This window comes from Stigmatopora argus, chromosome 1 (genome assembly GCF_051989625.1).
Source record: "Stigmatopora argus isolate UIUO_Sarg chromosome 1, RoL_Sarg_1.0, whole genome shotgun sequence".
NCBI lineage: Eukaryota > Metazoa > Chordata > Actinopteri > Syngnathiformes > Syngnathidae > Stigmatopora > Stigmatopora argus.
Window position 1 is genome coordinate 3,827,108 of NC_135387.1, and position 17,858 is coordinate 3,844,965.

At 41.9% G+C, this 17,858-nt stretch overlaps 1 protein-coding gene across 4 annotated transcripts in view; it reads right to left on the minus strand.

The window, feature by feature from the left end:
- Nucleotides 1–17,858, minus strand: part of LOC144077341 (adenylate cyclase type 6-like) — a 49,735-nt gene that overhangs the window by 22,784 nt on the left and 9,093 nt on the right. For all 4 annotated transcript variants that reach the window (XM_077605133.1, XM_077605048.1, XM_077605296.1 and 1 more), the window contains one exon: nucleotides 4,411–4,560. In XM_077605133.1, coding sequence (XP_077461259.1) covers nucleotides 4,411–4,560 — 150 coding nt within the window. The remainder of the gene's footprint in view (nucleotides 1–4,410; nucleotides 4,561–17,858) is intronic.

A 17,858-nucleotide genomic window follows, 5' to 3' on the forward strand; every position in this document is an offset into this window, starting at 1 on the left:
AAGTGGGGGTGGGGTTATGCTTGAGGGTGGCGCCATTTATTAAGATCTTTGGTTGCCATTTGGCCTCAGCTGAGTCCAGGCTGAAAAATGACGCCCCAAACTTGGTGGTGTTAAGGTTTAGGTGTGCCTCGGAACTCCACCTCCAGACTTTTTCAACCTCCGCTTGAAGTCTGCTTTCCACCTCCTCTTTGTTCCTACCCCGACAAGCAAGAGCCAGATCGTCTGCATAGGCGCTGACCAGGGTGGAATCGTTGAACTTGTCGAGGAGGTCATTAATGTAGATGATGAATAAGAGGGGTGACAGGACCGAGCCTTGGGGGAGCCCTTCTTTGAAGGTTCTGCTCCTGCCGACAGTATTGTTGATCCTGACCCTGGCTGTGCGATTTTTGAGCCAGTTGGCGATCCATCTGATGAAGCGGTAGGGGACCCCCAGGTCTGCCATTTTTTGTAAGAGACCTGTTCTCCATACTTGCTGAAGTCAAAGAATGTTGCAAGCGTGCGTTGTCGTTGAGTCGACTGGAAGCCATCAGAGATGAACAGCGACAGTCACAGGGCTTGGTCCATCGTGCTTCTTCCCTTTCGAAAACCGGCTTGCCAATGGCTGAGAAGCTGTTTATCTTCCAACCACCAGGCGAAACGCTTCACGATGAGCCTTTCCATCGTTTTGCTAAGCGTAGAGGTGAGGGCGATGGGTCTGTAGTTCCCAACGTCCTTTGGTGACTTCCCTTTTTTGAGGAAAGGGATGATGGTGGCCACTCGCCAAGCTTGTGGACACCAGCCCTCTAGCCATCTGGTGTTGACGATATGGAGTAGTTCGGGAAGGATGTTTGCCGGGAGATTTTTTAGAAGGTCCGGGGCTATGTCGTCGGGTCCAGCTGCCTTACCCGGTTTAAGTTGGGACAGCGCTGTCTGCAGTTCAGTATCGGTGAGCAGGAGCTTGAGGACTTGTCGCGGTGAGCCGAGCAGTCTGCGGGTAGCTGTACGTAGAGAACGCACTGCTCGTCTGCTCCGCTTGTCACTCTTGCGTCCGCTGACCGAGGCATATTCCCTGATAAATGCTGTTGCCTTGGCTCGGTCACTCACGTACTCCTTGTTCTTGTAGACCAGGGACTCGCCAGATTGTTGTGTTTTGGTGCCTGGGAGGGATTTTACTAAGGACCAGGCTTGTACCGTAGATCTTGTCTCGGCGATCTTGGCGAGGTGTAAGCGCCATGCGTTTCTTTTCGCTTCAGTGGTTTTTTGTTTGATCTGTTGACAGAGTGCTATCCATTCTTTCCTATTTTGTTGGAGGTCTCGACGTAGTCGATTCCTTTCGCGGATGAGGTCCTTCTGGTCCTGTGTCAACAATGGGAGCTCCTTCTGGCGGATAACTTTGACCGGTATTGTAAGTGCTGCTGCCTCTTTCATGTGCTGCACTAAGAGGGAGAGTTTTTCCGGGGCTGTGGCTGCTGTGGAGATTACGGGTAGGCGATCTATGAGAATGGTACGATACCTCTTCCAGTCAGCTTTCGAGAAGTTGGGTCGTACTCTTCTTTGTTGGCATTCGACACGGAGAGCACGATTCCACCTAATCAGAATCGGTCTGTGGTCGGAGGTCATCTCGTCGATGGGTTCCCATTGCAGATGTTCGGCCGTGGTGGGGTCAGCGCTCGTTAGGTCGGGGGCACTCATGCCTGCTCCTTGTTGGTATCTGGCAGTCCGTGTCCACATGCCGTCATTAAGGAGAGTTAGGTCATGGTCATCGACCCATTGATGGATTGCGTTACCCCTGGGATCTGTCTTGGCAAGTATATCCCAGGTCGGGTGGTGTGCGTTGAAATCCCTGCAGATCAGGCCATGCTACGTGGGGAGCCGGTTTAACCAGGAGAAATCTTGGGGGGCAGGACAATAATCCGATGTCGCCGGGGGGGTGTAGGCGTTGACCAGTGAGAGGTGCCGCCTGCGGGCGATGGGAATGTGGATATGCTGGAGTTCGAGGGGGCCTGATGGGGACGCTGGAAGGATGGAGTAGGGGATGCCGCATCTCAGGTAGACAAGGAGACCCCCGCCTCGTCGCTGTTTTGTGCCTGAGCCCTCACGGTCTTGGCGAATCACGTTATAACCGTCGAGCTGAGGCGTCGGGTCTTCGAGTCCCAGTTTTGTTTCCTGGAGGAGGAGGATGTCAATTTTTAGACGTGCCGTCACCTCTTTCAGTTCGGTAGTCTTGGTTGCCAGGTAGTCACAGTTCCATTGAAGGATAATAAGACCGGCTTTCCGTGCCTCCGGTAGATCGGCAATCCTATCTGTGGGTTGTTGAGGGTGGGAGGGTTTCAGGTTCAGACAGCTCTGGCAGCACCAGTTATTGTTCCTGCGAAGTATGGTTAAAGCGTGTCTGGTTTCAGGGGCGCATTTGAGGTGGAATCCACGTTTGCAGGATCTACATGTCAGGGGAGAGCGTGAAACGATTAATTTGTTATTACAGGTGGGGCAGTTTGCGTTTATAGGTTGGTGTATTGTTATGGCTGTTTGGTGTGTGGAGGATTGTTGTGTCAGGGGTGGTGAGCAGGTCGGGCATAGCCAGTTTGCATTAGTTTGGGAGCGAGGTAGTCCAGAGCAAGAGCGGTGGGATTTGTTGGGGCAGTTCGAGCAGGGGATGGGGAAGATGGTAGGGGAGAAGGAGATTGTGCAGACACAGCATTTTTCTTTCGGTCCCACGTAGGCTGTGCGCGGAAGTGACGGCACGACGGCATTTCCGGAACAGGATCCGCAGAGAAAGCCTTGATAACTCTTTATCTGGGTTCGGGTCAGGCCGCTACAGGTCCTGTGGAAGTTTCGTCGGCAAGCGTTGCAGACCAGTGGGGTGAAGTCACGACGGATCGTCTTAGAGCATCCCGGGCAGGAAGGTCCCGGGTTCTCCTCGACGCCGCCTGCCCTTAGGAGGAGTAACCGGAGGTGTGGGGCAGGGCGGACATCTCCGGCTGGGTGAAAAACATAGGGCGCCATGTTCCTGGGTGGCTGCTCTGGGTGGTTGTGTTGGATTCGCAGGCCGCGGCGGGCGGCCTCTCGGGAGACACCTCGTGAAGGTTCCAACTGTTGTCTCCCGGGATGCTGTTGCGAGCCAGTGCCCCTGATGTTCTTATGAGCAGCCAACGAGAAGTAATATATTACTCCTCGTATTAAATAAAAATAACAGGAAATGCAGCAGCTGAGCTTACCCACGTATTGATTGTGGGTAAAGTTTTATTCTGAGTGCCATTGCCTGTCGGCGTTGTGTGCACGAGTATACTTCATTACCTAGAAAGCCCTCTTTTCCCGCGCATGCGCGTTGTGTGTTTCCTGGTCTGAATAACTCATCCGGTGCTCGTAAATATTGTTATACACTAAAGATATGCAAAAAAAATGCCATGGCCACCTGGCTTGGTCGCATCACGAAATTTTGACCGCATCACGGGCGAATTATTCAATCGAAATTTCCCCCGTAAGACGAGCATTTTGTATGACGAGCGGTCGTATGACGAGGTACCACTGTATTTGTATTTAATCATGAAACGCTGCTAGGAAGTGGATTTTTCCCCATTTTTGTGCATTAATTTATTGATTATTTTTAATGTGTCGCAGCTGTAGCTGCAGTAGAGGTTTTATAGCCATAAAATAGTTTTTGAGGGTTATTTCAGCAACACGCTTATTTATTTATATATTTATTCATGTATTTATTTATTGATTAACTTACTTATTACCTATCTATTTATGTCTAAAATGCCTTTCCTATTTCTGCATCCTCACCCTCTTCCTACGGTGACTACGAAATTTCCCGAATACGGGATGAATAAAGTTAAAGTTATCCAGTTATCCAAGTTAAAGATAAGAATTCAGATGCAGCCTACCCAATATAAATTAAAATCCAGGTCTCATCCACCTTTGTGGAGTTTGCATATTCTCCTGCGTGGGTTTTTTCCGGGTACTCTGGTTTCCTCCCACATTCCACATTGGACACTCTAAATTGCCCCTAGGTATGGGTGTGCATGGTTGTCCGTCTCCTTGTGGCCTGGGATCGGCTGGCCACCGATTCAGCTGGGATAGGCTCCAGCACCCCCCGCGACCCTAATGAGGATAAAGCGGTTCAGAAAATGAGATGAGATGAGAACATAATCGGACATAGGCTTTGTCATCATCATTGACTCAACAAAAGCCTAATTGTATGATGACAATTCAGGCTTTTTTCAAGTCAATGATGATGACAAAGCCTATGTCCGATTATTATTATTATTATTATTATTATTATTATTATTATTATTATTATTATTATTATTATTATTATTATTATCATAATCATTATTATTATTATTAAAGTGTCACCTCAGAAGTCAATTGAAATTTCAAGTGGTACTTTTGTCTCAAATGTATTAGAAAGTGTGTTTTATTATATCATACTTGTTGCTGATTCTCCCTCTGAAGATGTAGTCTGGCTTGAATGTATCCCCTGGTTTCCTGAAAGGCTTGTCTCTGAGAAACCTCAGCAGGGTAGTGGGTGCATATTCCAATGATGTTCGTGCACAGGAAAATAAGGACATTAGCACTCACCTAAACAGAAGAGGGAGAAAAGGGTGTTTTAAGAATTACATTATTGGCCTGCAGTTTCTTCTGGAAGGAATCAAAAAAATTTGAAGCAGACATATTTGCAGTAATATATCAAAATTCTAACACTAAATGAGTGATTCAAGTTCTAAATTATAATATCGCTTAGAGCAGGGCGATAAGACAAAAATTGTTATCACAAAAAAAATGTTTATCAGTCGATCTCGATAATTATCATGATAACTATCACGTCTTTTTTGTTTCAAATTTGAAACGTCAAACTTCTATGAATAAATTACTTTCCTCATTCAAATATGAAAGTAACTATGTTACCTTATTTTATAAGCAGAGTATATGAAATTATTTTAAACTGTATTTTTGTTCTGTTCTGCAATAAAGATAAGACAACTCCCTCCTTACACTATGAAAAGTAAAGAATAAAACCTGCAGAAATTTTACAGGCGTCTTCATTTTAATAAATTTGCCATCAAACCAAAAGTTGCTGTGCAATATGAAATAAATAAAATAATCAACTGAAGACATCACCATTGGCAAGCAGACTATTTTCAAACTCACAAAAAGAAACCGTGTAAATTTACGGTATTTACTCGCATATAAGCCGCTTTTGTCAGACAAAAAAATGATGACTGAATCGAGGGTATGGCTTATACGTATGCGCATAAAAACACGACCTGCACGAAACTGCAAGTCGACAACGATGACGTCATGACAAAATGGCGCCGTGCGACGTGACGTCATGCAAGCCCGGGAGGACATGCAAACTCCACACAGGTGACCCAACCTGGGGTTGATCCCAGGACTCCAGAGCGACCTGGATTTGAACCCAGGACCCCAGAGCTGTGACTAACGACTCAGCCGCTGGGGCCACATATATATACACCGTATTTATCCAACTATAACTCGCAAAATTTTGTACAAAAAAACTGAAGCAGACTTCGGGTGAGTGTTATACACAAATCCCGGTGAAACGCTGCCCTCCGCCGGTAAAAAAAAAAGGCCCCTCCGCAGCCATTATAATGGGAGAGATACAACCAACCAACTTTGTCCCCCAGATGTGGCGCGAAAGCCCGTTCTATTGGTCGGTGCTCACACTTAATCATGAACTCAAGAAGAATGGAATCAATTGTTTGGTGCGACTGATGATGATGAATCAGACTTTGAAAATTTTTAAATATTATGATGAAGAATCAGACTTTGAAAAAAAAATTAATATTATGATAATGAATTACACTTTGAGGATTTAAAATTGTAAATTCCTTTTGAGAATTGTGTTCATACTGGTAGTTTATTTTACCAGGTTTCGGTACCACATGTAAATAAATGAATAAAGTGAATAAATGTTTTGTCATGGCAATATGTGTTCATCATTTGTAAGTTACGAGTACCCGTGCAATCCTTGGTTTGAGCTAAGAAAAAGTGAAGAAAAAAAATTTATGGATTGTTTCCCAGTTTGTCCATTTTTATTTATTTCTTTATACTGATTGTTTTAACGACTGCTATGCATCATCACAAGCGTGTTGCTTCATCTAAGTAAGAGAAAGGAGAATGATGATAATCATCGGAAAAGTGAAAGTGCTCGATATGGCAAAGAAAGGGAATACTTCCACTGCCATCTCGCTCAATTTTAGAGTAAATGAGTCCAGAATTTGCGCTATAAAGAAGGACGAGGGTAACATTAGTAGGACGTCTTCCATCACTTTTGTAAAACAGCAAAGAGGGTTGTTACGACTCATAAGACAGAAATTTCTGTGGAAGCTACTTTGCCCATATTGTGGGCCGACTGCCTAAAGAATATAGCCTTGGATCTTGGTCCTGGAACCTACACTGCTATACCTATAGTTTAGTTTAGGTACGACTGTACAACAATAGTCCACCCACCTCCAATGTATCAACAATGATAAACACAGACCTAGAATGCCCTCTTGCGGTTCTTCATAAAGATAACAGGTGGAATGATATATTATGTAGATAATTTCACACAAGTCACAACTCTAGCCAAACAATAAAAAAACAACTTATTAACCGTAATTTAGATGGAAAATGTTTTAGATTTTGTCATGTTTATCACGTCTTTGGCCGGGCCCTCATGCAAGCACTAATTTAATTCATTCATTAACTCACTCGCTGCGATTCCCGAAAATAGATGCCCGACGTCTATGCCAGCCAAACCAGCCTGTGGCAGCCAATATGTTAACATTTACGATACAATAATTAAGATAATAGCCATAGTAAAAGGTACATTTACAAAGTCACATTAAAAAAATTAGAAACAAACATCCACTTAAGAAATTTAACCTAAGAAAAGGAAATACGTACCTGATTAAATGATGACACGCAAGAAGAAAAAGAGCAAAAGGGATAGCAATGATAAATTCAAAGCCGGATATGAAAGGGAGGAAGGAAACGAGTATTAACAAGTGGGATGAGGAAGGAAAAAGCCCGAAAAAGAATCTTGTGAGTGAGTGATATATACAGAGGACAGATTTAGGCCACAGTGACATGAGGCAGATGGCCGCCAGCGCTCTCTTCTGTTTACATTTTACTATTCAAGCAAAACCCAGCAAGGAGATCAAAAGTGCTCCATTGTGTTTGTCTGCAGGGAAGCCGCTTTCAAAATCTTTAAATAAAAATTAAAAAAAACTCCACCACATACTTATGAGGCACTATGTGCGGGTTCTTCTAATTGCTTGCTTTTCTCAAAAGGGTAAGGACTTGTGGCTTTGCAGAGTACACAGGAAGCTCCTATGTTTACACTATTTTAGCAGCATTAACCTGCTACTCATCTTTGCAACCGATGCAGGACGTGCTCATGTCCTTTGCGCCAATGCCATTTTAATCCCACCACCAACCCATTATCATTTTCCCTCTCTGGGGGTTGTTTTTCTCACATAGGCAAAAATAAACCAGAAATGATATTAAATAATTCACAGTCGCAAAGGTCGACCTTATTTCCTCTGGGTGGGGCAGATAGCAAGCTGACCAGTCAGGACAGGACCATACCCTAATCCCAGGATATCAAAATGGAATTTTGTAAGAGCCATTCTCATCTAGGCAGCATAGAAACAATATAGATTAAAATGTATTTTTCCATGAACTAGCTTCCACCATCTTAAAATGGTTTCACAAGTGTAATCAATAAATTATCAACACAATACATGATCCAAACACCACGTTCTCTTCCAGTGGCATCTTTCCTCGTTCATGTACTGGCTGTAAAATTTTAATGTTTGCTTGTCAAAAGTATTGATAGTGAAATTTTGTATTCAGAAACTATATCTGATTGCAAAAGTATCGATATTCATTGATGTACATTTTCACAACCACAGGTCACCAGAAAAGTTTTGTCATGAGGTGAATTTGATTTTACAACTTTTGATAGTAGATAATGCAGGATATCCCTAACCCGCGGCCACCACAGAAAATGGAGACGCTGTTGCGAGATGAACGCTAGTTCCAAACCAAAGCTCAGGAGAAGGGGATGATGGGGAAACATGTTTTAGCATTGTTAGCAATAGAAGCTAACGGAGCATGAACGCAAAAGGACAATAACAGCCAAAATAAGCGATTATGAGATGCAGGACAACACCGAGCCGACCCACTAAAAGATCCGAGCGTATTCTCCCTGGGGTTTTCTTTCTTTTCTTTTAAATGCCTCATAAATACCTGTGCACAAAGAGCAGCCTTATTGAAAATGTTCTTAACCTACTGTCCTCATTTAAGGACAGCCTGTAATATTTTCTTACTTGATATCAAGGTGTTTCCCCATTTTATGTAATTTTTCTGAAAACGTAGCAAACATCTAAAACTTGTTATCTTGGGTTAAAATGGGTTACGTTCACCCAACTTTTTTTTGTAAATGGCCATATGTGAGGTAAATTTACACTATTTTTGTGAGGCTGAAAATAGTCTGCTTGCCAATGGTGATGATGTCTTCAGTTGATTATTTTATTAATTTAATATTGCACAGCAACTTTTGGTTGCCATTCTTCCATCCTCGAAAGGGTTGTAGGGGTTTCTGGAGCCTAACCCAGTTGTCTTCAGGCGAAAGGCAGACTACACCCTAGACTGGTCGCCAGTCTGTCATGGCACACAGAGACAAACAACCATACTGCCACCAGCGGGAATTGGGCCCACGCCAGCCCACCCCAAAGTCAGGCGAGTGAACCACTACACAATGAGGCGGCTGATTTGAAAGTAAATTATGAAATTAAGACGCCTGTCAAAATTTCTGGGTTTTATTCTTTACTTTTCATAGTGTAAGGAGGAAGTTGTCCTATCTAAATTGCACAACAGAACAACAAAAAACTTTTTAAAAAATCATCATATTTCATATATTTTTTCTTATAAAGTAAGGTAACAGTTACTTTCATATTTGAATAAGGAAGAAACTAATTTATTTACTTATTCACAGAAGTTTGAAGTTTCAAATTTGAAACAGAAAAGTTGTTATCATGAGAATTATCGATAGACTGATTTTTTTTTTTTTAAATCGAGATAACAATTTTTGTCATATCGCCTACCTCTAGCTGCCACCCTCCAACTTTAAATGGATTGGAGGTCTACTATTGATAAACTCCTTTAAAGAGTTTTAATGTAGTTTTTAAGAGCCAAATTAGATTAGATTAAACTTTATTCATCCTATACTCGGGAAATCCACTTAGGAACACATTGTAGACCTAAATAAAATTTCTAATTATATATATATATATATATATATATATATATATATATATATATATATATATATATATATATATATATATATATATAAAATGTCAAATTTTTGAGTAATGTCAACGGCAAACAGTTTATTTTCTTACGGCGCTTTAAACACACCAAGTGATTGATCATGCTGATGAGATTATAGGACTCAGAGGGTTACTGTTCAAACTAATAAACTTGATTGTTTTTAGAAAAATAATCATTAATTTATAATTCGATGGAGCATGATGTTATAAGTAGATTAATTTGTTGCAGACCCATAGGGATAGACGGGGGACACCCTGAATTGGTGGCCGGCCAATCGCTGGGCATAAGGAGAATGTCAACCATTCACGCTTACATTCATACCTAAGGTCGATGAATAATCAGGATTGTGTAATGTTGTTGGAATGACTCTTCCTAAAACAATGAAGAATACCTAGCTGGATTCAGATTGAACTTTTTCAGACTTTTGAAAATAGAATTCATGCTTTTATGTGAACATATGTAAAGACAAAACTAAAAAAACGACTTAATAACAGGACCTTAAACTTGAGCGGATATTTGGGTTACAGCAGATGTGCCATTGAGAAGAATCTGGAAGTCTTTCGAACGTCTGTCTGCGTTAGATCAGGCTATGTATAGCACAAAATAGTAGCCCGAACACAATAACAGTGCTTTAACTGGAGTTGAACAGTTGCACCTTATGGTTTCTTTCGAGGTTATTTAATTCAATAATCATTCATTTAATTTATTGGATTCCCTGCCTCTCCCCATGACACTTGTGCTCAAAATCACATGAGCCTTTGTGAGAGAGCCATGCCGAGCATCTGTTTGGTCTGTGTACTCAGCTCGGGCCTCGTGTCTACACACAGAGCAGGCCTTATCACAAATAAGCAGAACTACACTTGATAACAAATTAACCACCGCCTTTTCACTGAATCTGCAGCTACAGCGGTCTGTGCATGATTCAGCACCCGAGGGGAAAAAAAGAAATTCCGAATACATTTGAATCCGGAACAATATATTTTTTGTATTAATAAATTGGAATTGTTTTAGCAAAATATACATTCGCACAGGAAGGCTGTGTGACTCCAACACTCATACTCACCTATTTTTAAAAAAACGCACCACCACTCTCAGATATTAAAAAACAGAGCTGCCAACCTCCGCCAGCCCCATTTCAGGAGTACCCTTGTCCCATTTCTGGAGTTTTATGTTTTCATCAGAAGTGAATGCGATTTGCTCAAAATCGATAACTGTTATTAATTATCATGTTTTTACATTAATTGAAATACTGTGTTTTTGCAAACTATTGAAAAAGTACAGCAAAATAAAAATAAGTATAAAAAGTGAACAAAGTATAATTTGTTGATCATTTATTGGCAAATTCTAATTTCCACAACACTAACATAAGCTCTTCAGCTGGTCCCTAACCCGCACTTGCATGTTGTGCAATGTGCAAATGTCGGTCCTTTTGGAGACAACTTCAACATAGGATATTTCGTCAAATACGAACCAATAAACTTCTGCAAGTGTCTGGGTTTCTTATTAGAAGTTTCATCCAAATTGGCATCCATTTTAGACTTATCCCGAGCAGGCACATTGATAAGACTTACCAGTGCTGTTGTGTACTCCTACTTCCTTTAGAACAGGGGTGTCAAACCGGTCCTCAAAGGGCCACAGTGGGTGCAGGTTTTCATTCCAACTCAACAAGAGGATACCTTTTGCAAGTGTAATCAGTTAATTAAAGTCAGGTGCTACTTATTTTAGAAGACACCTGATTGGTTAAAATGTCGGCACTGGATCGGTTGGAACAAAGACCAGGACCCACTGCGGCCCTCGGCGGAATCGGTTTGACACCTCTGCTTTAGAACAACCCAGGAAATAATAGGGTTTGTTTCAAAACAAAAGACTGGTGGTTTAGTCCGCTTTAATAATACTTACTTCCCTTATGAAAAAAAACGAAAACAAAAATGTTAAAGCGATAGAGGCTACACCTATGCCATCGATTCTGAATCGATTGCTGTTTGAGGTGAAAGAATAGTACCGTATTTTCACGACCATAAGGCGCACTAAAAAGTCTTAAATTTTCTCCAAAATAGACAGGGCGCCTTATAATGCGGAGCGCCATTTGTATGCTCCAAAGCCTGACTGAGAGTACTTCTTGCCGACATGCTTCTTATATAGAGAGAAGGCGGACATAGGTGGGGTCAGGCATGCGGAGGGTGTGTGTGTAAGGACACGCTAAAGGCACGCCCCTACCAGGTACCCGTATATAGTGTGGGCATGTGTTTATTGCAAAACAATTTCGGTTTGGTTTCTAAGGCCCCCCGAAAATGAATAATACAAATAGACACGCTTACAAAGCTCAGTTCAAGCCATCAATTATGCAGGGAAACATGGGAATAGAGCAGCCGCGAGGGAATTTTAGATCAACGAATCCATGCTTAGCAAATGGAGGAAGCAGGAGAACTAGCTTCGCCAAGACAAGAAGAAGAAGCTGAGTTGATTTGCGACTCCATGCGTGCCCATTGCCCATCTCACAGCAGCGGTGAAAAACCAAGTCACGAAAATGAACTCTGAGCTTGCCGTCATTCCCGGAGGCTTAACTAAAGAACACCAACCGCTGGACATCGGCATCAACCGGGCGTTCAAAGCAAAGTTGCGAGCCGCATGGGAACAATGGATGATAGCTGGCGAACACAGCTTTACGAAGGGTGGCAGGCAGCGCCGGGCTAGTTACGCCACTATTTGCGAATGGATTGTGGCCGCTTGGACGAACGTGTCTGCTTGCACTGTTGTTCAAGCTTTTGCCAAAGCCGGCATCATTTCTGTCGAGCCACATGGCAATGTGAGTGACTCTGACAACGAAGAGAGGGAACCCGGCGTTTTTGATGAATCATTTGGACAATTGTTCAATTCGGAAAAAGAAAATTAGGATTTTGATGGATTTGTGGGTGATGATTGATCAAAAAACGTGAATACATTGTAAAATGGCTAAATAAAATACAACCGAACTCAGTTTTGCTTCCGTGGCCTTTTTAAAAACCTGTTTTTAGCGCGTGTCCGTATGTTTAAGCTGGTGTATGTTTTAGACGGTGTATGTTTTGCCATGCCTGGCTGCGTGTTTTGGTGCGGTGCGTCTTGCGTGTGTGTCAAATACAGAAATAGCACTCGTTACTGACACTGCACCTTTAAATGTGGTGCCCCATATAGTCGTGAAAATACGGTAATCTATTAAACAGTACACATCCAGGCAATAATAGATTTTAATACAATTTTAAAACATTGGAGCAGGAAAGTGTGGTGGGGTCCTCATGGTGTTAAACTCCTCACCACACATTTCACTTGACAATCATGCTGGTGTGATTTCTGTGTCGAGAGTGTGACTCCAAGAGTGTTCTGTTAATGGACTTGCCAATGTGCTCTTCATCAAACATTAAATTATAGGGCAAAGAATTCAAAATTGTGAAAAGAAAGACTTTTTACAAGACCTAACTTGGCCTTATGCCAAAAATAAATCCTCTGTAATGTTGAAACTGTTGTGTGATATGGAAGAATCTCCTATCAGATTATTGTTTTGTATCTGGGTGTCTATATACCACAATATATCGGATGTTTGATTATTAGATGAAAAACTATACAGGTCCCTTCAATCACCCTATTTCTAAATTCATAATCACTGGCCTGCCACAAATGTTAATTGATTGTATCAAATGGTACTATAACCTCATTCATTCATTTCATTCATTCAATTCTTTCCCAGCCAATTATGGGCACGAGTCAGGGGACACCCTAAATCAGTGACCAGCCAATCGCAGGGCACAAGGAGGTAGATAACCATTCACGCTCACTCACACTCATACTTAGGGGCAATTTACAGTGTTCAACCAGCCTACCATGCATGTTTATGGGATATGGTAAGAAACCGAAACAACCAGAGAAAACAGCCCGGGGAAAACAACAGGCCACCTTCTTTGTAGATAATGTGTTGCAATTTTAATTGTCTTGCATCCATTGCTCGTGTACTAATGTTTGGCAAGGGGAGCCAAATGGCTAACTGTGGAATTCTTCAAATCCAATCAATGTAGTAACGCAATGCAAACTAGGCGCCATCAGGTGGCAAAAATGTGCTATGCAGGCCCAGGTCTATTTATTGTGAGAATGAGTTTTCGTTTAATTTATCAGTTTGTTTGTTTTTTGTTATTGGCTGCCGTTGACTGTGATATATGTCCAATCTATGTTAAGTGGGATGACTAACATTCGTTCATTTGCTGCCACCCTACCAATTCAACATATTGGACCTCTGCTAGTGACAAATTTATTCAAATTCACAGCTGAAACATTAAAACAGCCACGTGATTAGCCGTCTGTCATCATCAATGTCTGTAAAAGAGTTAAGGGCATCTTGAAAGAGAAACTCAATCCCATAATTTTAATTACATATATTTGAATATCAATAAACATCCAATCTGAGTGATATGTATTAGTAATGCAGGAAATCAGCGGAGGGGCTCTTTTTCAGCATTTTATGTCAACTATATTGTATTTTGAAGGTTTCTACAGCAATTAGGTCAAAAAGTGAGTCTAGCAAAGATAATTTTTGAATCACAACACCCCACCTGTTGTGTCGCTCTTCTTTCTCAATTGCTGACCACCCCCACTCCACTCATATGACCCGTGTTAAATTATGGAGCATCTCATTAAGACATCAGTGGGGGTGGAAAAGAAGCTCTGCACTCTGTCAAAAATCCTTAGCAGGAATACATTTTTAAAATGCAGTTTTCTTATTCATTCCTTCAAGGGGGCATATAGTTTTCTCATTCATTTTTTTAAAGGGGGTGGGTGAATGGGGCTGTTTTCAAGTGACAATTCCCAAACTGTTCACCAGCAGAATGGACTGGGTACTGGCTGCTTGAGTCATACCAGTTTCCATGGCAACCGCTGGACTAACTGAGCACAAGCACAGAGGGAGACACTTAGCAATGATGTTTATTCCCCATCATTCTCAGAAGTGATGTTGAACTGGTACTTCATTTCCCGCCTTCTTATTAACCCAATGACTAGCAGCTTTGGTGTGTGCATGCCCATGTGAACGCAGTCAACCGTAAAACTGTTACTTTGTAGAAACAGTTCACAAATCTTGTTCAGTATGGACTGCTTTTTTATACATGAGGCATGACAAGCTGTGCTATGATTCGCATCGAATACGGGATGAATAAAGCTATCCAATCCAATCCAATCCAATTCACAAAGCAGCTAGGTGTACATGTGATGGGACTTCTTGCTAAAATGCGGCTGCTATGTTAACCACACAAATTATTTAACAAGGAGCCAGTGGGGGGACTGCGTGGGGAGAATGTGGGATTTTCTAGCAAGCACACCGCCTCGCTGAGTCCTCCCTAACTCCTTCATGCTGGAGGTCTTATTGTATAGTTCAGTTCACGCATGACACACCTATTTTTACTCAAATTTGTAAACATATGTAAACATTTTATTTTTTCCAAGATGGCGCCATCACGCGGCAGCCAGTGGCAGTAGCTCTGGCCACTCTTATTTGTTTTTCGTGTTTTACAGCCTTTCTATCTTTTTTTAAATTACATTTTAATATTTCTTAATACATTCCTTTTACTTTACTTTGTACTTTATACTTTTTACTTTGTTTTTACAACTTTATTTGGTCTGTTAGCCTGGCTTCTTTCTGCTACTTCTTTTTTTGGAACCATTCAGCCATGCTTACGCTGTCATACACATGGGACTAGCTGTTACAATACGCAGCAGAAGGAGCAACACCTCAATGCTGCTGGAAATTCGGAGCTGGACAAAAGTGCCAGGAGAAGAAGCGACGCTTCAGACCAACCATTCCATCATGGGATAAGATGGAAGAGCTGTCGCCGCTTACCAGGCCCGAAACGGAGTCGAGGGGTTCTACTCTGCTACTGTTGTCTTCAGCTCCAGACTACTGAGGAACTGTGCAGATAAGCTTGGAAGAGTGACTCTGCATATTCTCTATCTCGGTCACAGTCTGCAGAAGTTCCGCATCTTGTGGAAGACTTTGTGTGTGGTTCCAGTTTTATCCAACTCTACAACGTCTTTTTCTTGAGTCTGTATCCGTTTTTGCTACCACCACCAGGATGGCGGCGCTCAAGTGGCAGCCGGTGGTGGTAGGTCCGTCCGCTCTTGCTCTTTTTATGTTTTTGCTGCTTTTCTGTCTTAATGATTTGATTTGGTGATTCTTAATGATCCCATATACTTTGCTTTGTACTTTGTGCTTTTGCTTTGTTGTTCTGCGGGCTTTGCGACTATTGTCTAACATGCCTTTCCTGTATCTGCATCTTCACCCTCTTGCTACTGTCACAATGAAATTTCCCGAATACGGGATGAAGAAAGTTATCCAATCCAATCCAATCCAATATGGAAAGTCCAGATCCGTTTGGGTTTGACCAACCATGGGCAAACCATGAAACATCAATTTATCAATTTTGGGTGGTGCCCAATTGGTTAGTGCGTTCATTGACTCTACGTCCATTTGTGACACTCATTTTAGTTGTCTGAGATAAACTTTATAGCCATGCACAGATCCACAAGGTTTTCTTTCATAGATACTTTGTTTTAATCTGCAGCAAACAAAACTAAATTAAGCTACAAACTTTTTGTATCTGTAGCCATGACAGACAGAAACCCAGTGGGGTTAATGGGTAAGCAGGGAAAGAGGAAATAGAACACAAGTGAGAAGCAGTGATTAATGACACTGTAAAACTAAGCCTCATAGTACACAAGCGGCTTTAGGAAAACACGCAGCATCGCTGAACCACGGTTATCTCAAAGCATTTATTCTCTTAACGAAGGCAAACATTGTTGAAGCGAATGATGGATTGCACTCCAGTATACTGTGTGCCCAATGCTTACACTCAAATTACAATGTTCTCATGAATGTGCTTCATATGGTGTTCCTTCTTTTAAAGCCTTAAAGTCTCATTTTAAAAAAATTCACTACCAGGGAACGATTGCTACACTGCCAATGATTGCAATAGACGTCCAATCCATTTCAAGTGGTAGAAGCTGGGAGTCAAAATAGATTTGGACATCTATCGCCGTCAGTTGCAGGGAATGAGTTCAGGTCATTATGTTTTCGCACTGTGTTGAGTCCGGTATTAAGTGGCAAGTAAAGGCCGTCCAACTGAGGTGGCTTCACACAGCCCACTGACCTTCGGCAAACCCCCAGGTCCTTGGCATGACGCACCAACAACACACCGTACGACCAGTCCCACAATGTACCTGTGAATTTGTCCATGTGTTGTAGTAACTAAAATGGAAGAAATTTTACCAGTATTTATATTCGGGCACTTCAGCTTCCTCCCACATCAGAAAAACATGCATGGTTGGCTGGTTGAACACGAAGGTTCCCCTAGGTACGAGTATGAGCGTGAATGTTTGTCGGTCTCCTTGTGCCCTACGATTGGCTGGACATTGATACAGGGATAGGCTGGGTTCCACCTCATTGTCAGAGTCAGAGTTGTCGCCGTGGGGTTTCGTAATAGTGATTCCAGCTTTAACGAAAGCCCAAACTACAGTGCTCACCGGCACTTTGGCCCAGGCATCGACAATCGATTCAGAATCGTCACGTAACTCGTGCGACGCTGCCTGCCCGTTTTTCTATGGAGGGTTAAAAGCGCTACGAGCGCATACATATACACACACACATTATATATATATATATATATATATATATATATATATATATATATATATATGTGTGTGTGTGTATATATATATATATATATACAGTCATACCTCTACTTATGAATGCCTCTACAACAACCATCCATTTTCTTTAACCCATTGTCTACTTAAACGTATTTATGCTTGGGGAAGCTGTAGCTGACTGCCTCGACCTGAACGGCAGGTGGGTTAAATTGTGCTGTGGGGGCAGGCGATGGGCCGTGTTGTCAGTAATAAGGACATTGACGAGTTAGTTGGTTGATGTGCACCAAAACGGACGAATGACTAAATGCAACGCTCGGCAATACACGAGGAATTCAACGAGGAGGCAGAGCCACCATTGCAACTGCACAAATCTTGTTCCCATGCGATTTAACACGGGTTTGTATATATACACTTTTTATTCATTTTGTGACATTAATAAATAAATGTATGATCATTTTCTCTCATTTGTGTGTGTCTTTCTTACAAAATTGGGACATGTTGACCAAATTTAAAGGGTTTAGTTGGTAGATGTGTGAGAACCGCGGAACGAATTAGAGAATTTACATTTAAAACACACCTACTTACGAATTTTTCAAGTTATGAAAAAAGTTCTGGAACCATTTAATTTCATAAGTAGAGGTATGACTGTGTATATATATACGTACATATATATACATACATACATATACACACATACACACACACACACACACACACATACACACACACATACACACACACATACACACACACATACACACACACATACACACACACATACACACACACATACACACACATACACACACATACACACACATACACACACATACACACACACACACACACACACATACACACACATACACACA